The 10,897-nt window shown below is 46.9% G+C and overlaps 1 protein-coding gene across 1 annotated transcript; it reads left to right on the plus strand.

Annotated features, from left to right (window-relative positions):
* The first annotated feature begins 5,285 nt into the window (after positions 1 to 5,285).
* On the plus strand, positions 5,286 to 10,033 carry LOC131291405 (structural maintenance of chromosomes protein 3-like). The gene is made up of 6 exons (XM_058320613.1): positions 5,286 to 5,300; positions 5,372 to 5,486; positions 5,592 to 5,731; positions 5,805 to 8,191; positions 8,890 to 9,121; positions 9,217 to 10,033. The coding sequence occupies exons 1-6, from the start codon at positions 5,286 to 5,288 to the stop codon at positions 9,931 to 9,933; spliced, it is 3,606 nt and encodes a 1,201-aa protein (XP_058176596.1). The 3' UTR covers positions 9,934 to 10,033.
* The last annotated feature ends 864 nt before the right edge of the window (positions 10,034 to 10,897 follow it).

The raw sequence follows: 10,897 nt of genomic DNA on the forward strand, positions 1-10,897 counted from the left end.
ACCATTTTTATGTAAGTTTACTATTTATAAAGTTGATACTCTATTCAAAAGGGTTTAGTATTACTTTGAAAACATTGAAACATCTTTTATGATGTCCTGGCTCGCGCTTTCGGTTTCCTTTAAATCATCTAGGTCTTTTCAGAAAATGTTTGCCAACCCCTGATTATAAAGATCAACGCGGTTGTGCAGTTTTCAGACCCCGGATAATCGACGTTTCACTGTAACATGTTGATGTTCTCAAATAATAACTGTCCATCTCAATACGAGTGCATTTCTCGCCCCCCTTAAAAAGCAATAAAAACTTAGTCTATCAGAAGTGACAGTTAGCTTGACCAATCATTACTCGAACGAGTTTATTTTGCTAGAGGTAGGGAAACAAAACAACAAAAAAAAGAAGTGCAATGACGAACCCGTGCCATGGCTAATCCGTTTCGCAGATCGGGCCAACCCCCGATCGTTGCACGCCGTGGGTTGTTGCGTTGATGGAAGTTGGCGGCTGCTTCTGGGGCGCTTCCGGTGTGCGGGTGGCTCTCTATCACACGGTTGCACTAATTGGCGCAATGTCAAACCGATGGCCAATGGTGAGGCGCTTGATTGTGGACCGCTGCCGTGACGAAAATTAACACCCTCGCACAAAGATGTTCGCACCCTCGCTGGGTAAAGCTACCGAAGGGTGTCAAAAGCGGGTTGCGCACTCGTTCACCGGCCCTTCAGATCGTTCGCTCGCTAGCGGGTTCAGGATCGCGCCGGTCCAAGGACCGGTGGTGTTCTGCTTTTTCGCACGGCAAACACGACGTACCACGGTGCAAGCACTTGACAATTATAAACCCCGTTCTAGCTCCTTCGCTGAAGACAATGGCTGACAGTGACCGGAAACGCGAATCCGACCGGATGGACGACGGCACCGTAACGCGCACGAGGAAAAGAAAATGGAGCACAACACACGACCGGCTGGTTCGACGTTCGATGAACTAATAAGTTGCACGGCCCGGTCCCGGTTGCAGCACACCAGGGCGTCCCGGTTCGGTACGGCCGGGCTACTCCCCGAAAACCGCCTTGTTAAGACCGTCGTCATTCCTAATCTAATTATCCTGCCCACTACCCCTCCCACCTAGGGCCCGGCGGAACGAAGCGCGCCCATCGTTGCGGGAGTCACGCCAGGCACCGGCCAAACTCGAGAAGGTTAAGACGCGCTGGGTTGCTCCCGACCACCGGTGGTGGCCACCGGACCGAAGCCGTGCCATGGGGGCCCCCGAAATGTCCGAGCCGAATTGAAGCCAAAGTAAGTCGCTCCAGTGCATTTGTAATTTACTAATCTCTCGACTCTCGTTTGTTTACTACCACCACCAGCGTACTCCACGACCCCGGGCCCGGATAGACTCCCTGCTACGCGCAACCCTCTTGAGGCGGCCGTAAGCGTAAGCGGTCAATGCCCGTCCCCCCACACACGCTGTTTGGAGAACTCCCGAACCCGTTTGCTGCTTCTGCGTCGCCTAAAACATTCAAGTAGCCCTTTGGAAAATTTGCGACTTAACCAGATGTCGACCAGCGGCGAGCACGGCGAAGACCAAGACACACACCCTTCAGTAACGCACAGCTGTGGGTCAGGTCGAATGTAAATCAATTAAAAACGCTGTCGTGTGTGTGTGTGTGTGTGTTGTGTTCTAGCTTTTAACCCGCTAGACCTCTGGACATTGGCTATAATTAGACAAGTGGGTGTCTAAGCGAGTTCCCTACGCCGCCAGCGGCCTGGACAGCCAAATCGGGCATCTCTCCAAACTTGCATCATCCGATCCCATCCGCTCATCTTGACAGAATGATTGCACCGGCTGTAATCTTTCCACTTCATCAATTTTCTGCTTTTAAGTACCAAACCTCCCCCTCCCCCCGGACTGGACGCCTGATTACCCAATCAAGCTTGGATCAACAGGCGCAGCACGGGTGAACTGATTCGGATGTCGCTGCAAGCCACGTCAGATCCCTTCCGGCAGACGAACCCCCGAAACCGGACGCGCAGACGTCTGCTTGCAACATTCTGCCAAGGCCAAGGCGCTCGTCGAAAAACACCTCATTCGGGCAGTTGCGAGGATTCGATAAACGGATTTAGCGTCATCGGACACTCCGAAACGCACACGCACTCTCTGTGTCAAACAGCGGCATTGCTGTACAGCACGCCAAAAATTGCCACAGGTGCATGACGTTAGGGGATTACCACGTTCCAATTCGGTCCCGGTACATCGTGTTTAACATTGTTTCGTTGCTTCACGTACGACGTTCGATCGATACAGGGCTTACAAAAACCATAATCGTCGATAATTTCAGCGTGCCGGTTAATAGAGTGACATCCTATGTTGAACTTGAATGAAAGAAACTAGTAAAAGTTCAATACAAATGACGACTTTGTAACAAAACAACAAGATCTCCAAGATCAAGATAAACAACAAGATATTTCTAATATGATAGGAATATGTCGATCGATTAAGAAACAAACTTGCGAGTCTTTTAACAACTGAAATATTAAAGACGAGAGAATTTAGACAGAGAATTCAGGACAATTATGAAGTTACAAAGACAATTTAAATAAAACAAATTTTAAGACTAAAAAAAGGCTTCATACACTCATGATTTTAAAACATTTCTATGAAGCAGACAAAAATTGATTTTTTGAAAGTTGATATAAACGAATGTTCAAACAAATAAGGATAAAGCTAGCAACAAACTTTATGCTAACAACTGAATGAAACCTGCGATAAACAAAATGCTTGATAAATATGAGTTAGGATTAACATAATACATAAGATCTACGATGTTCTATTCTATTTCACATTGAGCCTCTTTCCTATTTTTTAAAAGTAACACTGGCTAGAGAAACATAGTACAATTATATCTTTGAACCACCATGCTAACGAAGAAAATTGTGGTAATTTTATCATTCTGTGTATTTTGTGTGAAAAACATTGAGATAAGAAGTCACGCTGCTCTACGTACTCAATTTTATTGTATTTTTGAGAAAATGCGTATAATTTTCATTGAATTCATTTGATTGTTTGTTTGGTTTCTAAGTCTCTTAATAAATATTGTAAAGCATGGACATTTTTTAAACTAATTTTGAATTATCTATGTTTCTTATAAAGTGACTGCACAGTGAAGAGAACCATCGGCCTTTTTTGCTACGGTTCGACGTCGAAAGCCAAGCACCGCAAAATGGTTTATTCATTCCACAAAGTGTGATGGAAAACAGAAGGAACATTTTTATTTTGAGCAATCAACAGTTATAAAAGAAGACAGATAATGAAAACTGAATGGTTGTGGAAGTTTATAAACATTTCTACTCACATATTTATATCTTGATAACAACAGACAGTTGGAGCGCATCCATGATGACATGACTCTAAACTACACGCTTTTCCAAACTCATCAAGCTTTTCGGAACAGCTTTTTGTGAAGCAACTGCCAATTATTCAATATTATTTTTTATTTGCTCAATATTAATTCACATTCGAAAATTCAATCGCATTTGTTGATCAGATTTTCAACCACTAATGAATAATCATCTCCATCGCCTCACCATGCGGGCCGTATCAAGAAGTAACACAGTGATAGTTCAACAATTGTCCACCTCTTTGCTTTTTCCTGCGCATCCACCCGCGAAATCGCGCCTTAACCCTGCGAAATATCGCCGCGACCCGCAAAATTGAGTATTTTTCTTTGTTAGTGTACCCACGAGCAGCAGCGGCTCTAACGGTAAGCGATGACGTGTGCGGGTAACGGAGTGTCCGTATGTCCTTGATTTTTGTGTCATCAATGTTGAACCCGCGGATTCATCGGGGTTAGATTGTTCGCATTCAATATTCGCAGCACATGAGCCACTATCTTGCGTAACTCTTCCAACGTTTCTGCAAACAGTAGGATATCATCAATGTAGACACCTCCTCCAAAATTCGAGGTACTGGAGCACAGATCTCATAAAACATAAGCCGCGTAAAACGGTACATGCCATCCTCTACCAGGATTTCGTTAGGTCGAGCTAATCGTTACTCAACTCAAGATGAGCTTCTGTTGGGTGCGCGCATGCTAAACGCCAGGCGAAAATCGTCTCCACCCCCGAGCTGCCATCAGCCCTACTCGTCCCGAGCTGCCATCAACCGTGCTCATCCCAAGCTGCCCTCAACAGAACTCGCCCGAGCAACCCTCAACCACGTGACGAGTACGATAAAGCGCAGCTCGGCATGAGCACGGGAAGCGCAGCTCTGGACGAGCACAGAAAAGCAAGGCTCGGGGCGAGTACGGATAGCGCATCTCGGGACGAGCATGGTTCATTCGAAGCTGCAAAAAAGAAAAAACGGGAGAGGGCCGCTTCTGTTGGGCCCTGTCAACGGGTCCAGTCAACAGGGACCAGTCAACGGGTCCTGTAAACGGGCCCTGTAAACGGGCACTGTAACCGGGTCCTGTAACCGGATCCTGCAACTGGGCCGTGTTACCGGACCGTTTAACCTAGTTTGATAAATAAAGGAAGAAAAGAATGAAATTACATCGAGAAAAGTATTATATAGAGTAGTTATCAATAGAAAATTATCTTGACGTCTCGGTTAGAGACTTGGATGCCGACCATCGTCCAGGGCTGCTCGGGCGAGTTCTGGTTGGGGGCTCCTCGGGCAATCACGACGTCGCATTACGCGCCAATTTTAGCTAAGTACTCTAAAATTGATCGCAACACCATACAATTGTTCTTTTGTCAGGTGTCTCATTTACCGTTTTGCACAGTGTATATAATTAATCTTTCAACGAGTTGGTTAATAACTCTTAGAGGGCGCAGTTATGGAAGAGTTATTAAAGATTCACTGCTCCGAGGCCTACGAGCCGTTTTGTCCATCACTAGCCTACATGACATTGCGTTTTTGGCGTTACCATAGGTAGGTATAAGCTATATTTTATTTCGCTGTATCTGTTGGTTGGTTGGAGTTGTTGTTGGTTGAAACCAATTGAAATTGACAAGTTTCAGTAACGCAATGGTATGATATTTTGAAATATTTTTTTTAACAACATTTTTATACTTTTCAACGATGATTTCATGATAGAGGGTTTTATTTTAAACGATGTGCTAAAACTGCATTACCAAGGTGTATAGAACAACAATAGCAAATATTATGCCCATCTCTAGCCCGACGCTCTGGCGTTTCTCTTTTAGTTTCCATCAATAAATGCGAAAGCGCGTCCTTTCGATGGCTACATTTAATTAATGTTTTGTGTGGTCTAGTGCTGTAAAAAGTGTAACGACGAGCGTAATGCACATCAAGCAGGTTTGTTAAGTTACCGAGCAATTACGTGTTGCATATTGAGCCTATTTATTAACTGAATTACTTTATCGCAGGTCATTATACAAGGCTTCAAGAGCTACCGGGAGCAAACGGTCGTAGAACCGTTCGATAAACGACACAATGTAGTCGTTGGTCGCAATGGTTCAGGCAAAAGCAACTTTTTCTACGGTATGTCCACATTAACATGAGTGCATGCTATCCATGAAATACGGTTTGCCTTGCCAGTGAGTCTAATGCATGTTTCGTTTATTCCATGGCCTGCTAAAATGACAGCCATACAGTTTGTGCTCAGTGATGAGTTTACTCATCTGCGACCGGAGCAAAGGCAGGCGCTTCTGCACGAAGGCACCGGTCCCCGAGCCATGTCTGCTTATGTGGAAATAATTTTCGATAACACCGACAACCGCGTTCCGGTAAGCGTTCGATTGATGATTTGATCGTAGTTCGATTGATATACTAAATTTATTGCAACTGCTACGGTTTCAGATCGACAAAGAGGAAATTTTTCTCCGCCGTGTGATTGGTGCCAAGAAGGATCAGTATTTTTTGAACAAGAAAGTTGTGCCGCGTTCGGAAGTCGTCAACCTGCTCGAGTCGGCGGGATTTTCCAACTCGAACCCGTACTACATTGTCAAGCAGGGAAAAATCAATCAAATGGCTACCGCTCCCGACTCGCACCGGCTCAAGCTGCTGCGAGAGGTCGCCGGTACCCGGGTGTACGACGAGCGCAAAGAAGAATCAATGAATCTGCTGCGGGAAAGCGAAGGGAAGTTGGAAAAAATTTCCGAATATTTGCGCACGATCGAAGACCGGCTGAAAACGCTCGAGGAGGAAAAGGAGGAACTGTCGGAGTATCAAAAGTGGGACAAAGCACGTCGCACGCTGGAGTATATCATTCACGAGACGGAACTGAAAGATACCCGCAAACAGTTGGAGGACCTGGATGTGCAACGCAAATCTTCCGGGGATAAGCAAAAGCTCCTGACGCAGGATATCCAGAAGGCGCAGGAGCGGGTCAAGGCGGCCCAGAAGGCGCTGAAGGACGCCAAAAAGGATGTCGTCACGGCCAAGGACGAAAAGTCAGTACTTGCCACCGAGCACCAACAGCTGCTGCGTGAGAAAACCAAGCTGGACCTTACGATTTCGGATCTCTCGGACGAGGTGCAGGGTGACAATAAGTCGAAGGAACGCGCTGAACAAGAACTGGAGCGATTGAAAATCACCATCGCGGAGAAGGAAAAGGAGCTCGAACAGGTGCGCCCGCGCTACGAAGCGATGCGCCGGAAGGAAGAGGAGTGCTCGCGCGAGCTGAACCTGAAAGAGCAAAAGCGTAAGGAGCTGTACGCGAAGCAGGGTCGTGGGTCGCAGTTTTCGTCCAAGGAGGAGCGTGACAAGTGGATCCAGGGTGAGCTGAAATCCTTAAACAAGCAGATCAAGGACAAAATTTCGCATCAGAACAAACTCCAGGAGGACTTGAAGAAGGACATCACGAAGCACACCGAGCTGGAGAAGAAAATTCTCGATCACACCGAAACGTTCGAGCAGCTGCGTGTGCAAATCGACGAGCACAATAAGCACTTTTACGAGCTGAAGAAACGCAAAGACCACCATCAGACGATTCGGAATGACATCTGGAAGAAAGAGACGGCGGCCACGCAGACGCTTTCCGGGTACAAGGAGGAGCTGGCGAAGACGGATCAAGCGCTGCGTTCGATGGCCGGCAAGCCGATTCTGAACGGGCGTGACTCGGTGCGTAAGGTGCTTGAATCTTTTCAGCAGCGTGGTGGCCAGTTGGCGGACATTGCAAACGCCTACTACGGTCCGGTGATTGAAAATTTCAACTGCGACAAGTCGATTTACACCGCGGTCGAGGTGACGGCGGGTAATCGGTTGTTTCATCACATCGTCGAGTCGGACCGTGTTGGCACGCAAATTCTGAAGGAAATGAACAAGCAGAAGCTGCCTGGCGAGGTCACGTTCATGCCACTAAACCGACTGCAAGTAAAGATCCACGACTACCCGGAAGATCCGGACTCGATCCCGATGATCTCCAAGCTCAAGTACGAAGAGCAGTACGATAAGGCGCTTCGCTACATCTTCGGCAAGACGCTCATCTGCCGCAATCTGGAGCGTGCGACTGAACTGGCCAAGAGCACCGGACTCGACTGTGTCACGCTCGAGGGTGACCAGGTGTCGTCCAAGGGTTCTCTCACGGGTGGCTACTTCAATACGTCCCGTTCGCGACTCGAGATGCAAAAGAAGCGTACCGAGTACCTGCAGCAGATTCAGGACACCGAGCGCGAACTGTCCGACTATCGTACCGAGCTGAAGCAAACAGAGGCGAGCATCAACTCGATCGTCTCGGAAATGCAGAAAACCGAAACCAAGCAGGGCAAGTCGAAGGACGCATTCGAGAAGATCCAGGCCGACATTCGGCTGATGAAGGACGAGCTGACGCGCATCGAGCGCTTCCGCAGCCCGAAGGAGCGCTCGCTGGCGCAGTGCAAGGCGAACCTCGAGGCGATGACCAGCACCAAGGATGGGCTGGAGAACGAGCTGCACCAGGAGCTGATGTCGCAGCTGTCGGTGCAGGATCAGCACGAGGTCGACTCGCTCAACGACGAGATACGCCGGCTGAACCAGGAAAATAAGGAAGCGTTCACATCCCGTATGAGCCTCGAGGTCACGAAGAATAAGCTCGAGAACCTGCTGACGAACAATCTGTTCCGGCGCAAGGACGAGCTGGTACAGGCGCTGCAGGAAATCTCGGTCGAGGATCGCAAGCGCCAACTGACCAATTGCCGCAACGAGGTGGTGTCGGCCGAGAAACGTATCAAGAAAGTGCTATCGGACACGGAGGAAGTTGATCGCAAGTATGTTTATTTGACTCAGCAAAATAACTAGTTTCGTTTCGTATCGAAATTTTCTCTTTTTTTGTAAATCAGTGAAACAACTTGCAAATTGCTTGTTAATCCTTTACATAAAATTGGAAATGTAATGATGTTACAATTTTCGTCTTCCGTTGAAACGTATCAAGTAACTGTTAACAGAGGAAGTCGATCGCAAGTGTGTTTATGTGATACTGGAAAAATAACTATACATTTTGTATCGTGAAACTTTCTATTTTGTAAATCAGTGAAACAAATTGACAGTATGCAGTATGTTTTGCTCCTTCACTTGAAATTGAAAATGTGATGGTTTTACAACCTCTTCTTTTTCACAGAAACGTGTCAAGAAAGTATTATCGGACAGGGAGAAAGTCTATCACAAGTATCTTTTTATTTGACATTAGAAAAATAATGTTTCGAATCGTTAAATTGAAACAAATTGTGATGATTTTACAACCTCTTCTTTTTCATAGAAACGTGTCAAGAAAGTATTATTGGACAGGGAGAAAGTCGATCACAAGTATCTTTTTATTTGACAATAGAAAAATAATGTTTCGAATCGTTAAATTGAAACAAATTGCAACCCGTTACTAATTTTCAACGGCCTCTTTTTTAATGTACACCTCATTGTCGTACTATATTGTATGTTATTATATTTTTGTTGCCTTATTCGTTTGTGCCAGATTGAACGACGCCACGAAGCAGCAGAAAACACTTCAGAAGGAGCTTGAGAGCTGGATCCAAAAGGAAAAGGAAGCACAGGAGCGGCTTGAGGAGGACGGCAAGCGTATGGAAAAGTGGGCAATGAAGGAAAACTTACTGCACCAGAAGATCGAAGCGTGCACGGAAAAGATTGCCGGGTTGGGAGCGCTGCCGACGGTTGACGCCAGCTACCAAAGGATGTCCTTGAAGGCGGTATGTAAATGTGCTGTCGAACAGTCGTTCTCCCCGTCCGCACCTCGAAAAAGCGTTAACATTTGCGTTCTCGTTTATTCTCTTCCTTGTAACAGCTGTTCCGAGAGCTTGAGAAGGCAAATCAGCACCTGAAAAAGTACAACCACGTGAACAAGAAGGCGCTCGATCAGTTCCTGAGCTTCTCCGAGCAAAAGGAGAAGCTGTACACGCGCAAGGCCGAGCTGGACGTGGGCAAGGATAAAATCTGCGAGCTGATGCAGCTGCTGGAGGCACGTAAAGTCGAGGCGATTCAGTTCACCTTCCGTCAGGTGGCGGCTAACTTCACCGAGGTGTTCAAAAAGCTGGTGCCGCAGGGCACCGGCCACCTGATCTTGCGCACGACGACCGACCAGGAGGGGAACGATATGGAGCGCAATGTCGAGACGTCCGACGAGTTCACCGGCATCGGTATCCGCGTGTCGTTCACCGGACTGGACGCGGAGATGCGCGAGATGAACCAGCTGTCCGGTGGCCAGAAGTCGCTCGTTGCCCTCGCGCTCATCTTCGCCATCCAGAAGTGCGACCCGGCTCCGTTCTACCTGTTTGACGAGATAGACCAGGCGCTCGACGCGCAGCACCGTAGTGCGGTCGCCGACATGATCCACGAGCTGAGCGACAAGGCCCAGTTCATCACGACCACCTTCCGGCCGGAGCTGATGGAGAAGGCACACAAGTTCTACGGTGTGCGCTTCCGGAACAAGGTTAGCCACGTTGACTGCGTTACCAAGGAGGTGGCTCGCGACTTCGTCGACGACGACACCACGCACGGCTGAGTCGTCCATTGCAAGCCCGATTGGCATCCCAACAATTTTTATCACTTCCTCTTAATTTAATCCGTTACATTCATGTGCGCTCGACGTAATGACTCCATTTTAGCTGTGTAAAGTAAAACTTCTCATTAAAAAATACACCGTCGATTGATTGCTCACATGAATTCTGCCAGTGAATTAGGTCAAACTTAAAAAAAATATATGATTTTATAAACATCAGCGCTTGCTCGTGCATTACTAATTTATAACATCAATTAGATTATGATTAGAATCCATAAAATCTTATTTAACGATGGGAAATGTGTTGCTGGAAGAACTATTTAGCTTAAAGAACAGATGTTTCAGGAACTTTTTTGTTGAGTTACCAACAGTTGCCACTTCTCCTAGGCTGGATGCGTACATATGTACATGATCCCCTTCTTTCTCGGACAGGTATAATTTTTTATCGTTTTACTTTCGCTCCGGCTGCATGCTTGCACTTGTTTCATATTATGCTTTTGTTTCTCTGCTAGCTTTTTCTATGTTAAAAACCAATTGCGCATGGGAAAGCAAACAGTGGCCGGGCCAGACATCGAGACACGTATCTCAAAGGTGCATGGCCACATACGCCACGACGACTACAACTTCTTGTACCGATTTTGTTCGCGCTTCAACCGCTCGGCTGCTGATGCGTGCGAGTCACCCCCTGTTATTTGGGCTTACTCGGGCGCGCCCCGGTCCATTGTCCGCCGATCGCGGGGTGGGAATACTAAACGTCTTTGAGGTGAGTAGCAACCCCCACCGTCCTGCAGGTAGGAGAGCGTGTTCCAATATGCACGAAACGGCAAATATGTTCTTACTGGTTGAAAAAGATAAACATGCCAAATTGATACTGTTTAAATATCCGATTCTTTTTAACAAACTTATACTTTACTTTTATTGTTTTCTATGAACATATTGTGAATCCAAAAGGAAATCATTTTCACTA

The sequence above is a fragment of the Anopheles ziemanni genome, chromosome X, assembly GCF_943734765.1.
Source record: "Anopheles ziemanni chromosome X, idAnoZiCoDA_A2_x.2, whole genome shotgun sequence".
In the NCBI taxonomy this organism is placed as follows: Eukaryota; Metazoa; Arthropoda; class Insecta; order Diptera; family Culicidae; genus Anopheles; species Anopheles ziemanni.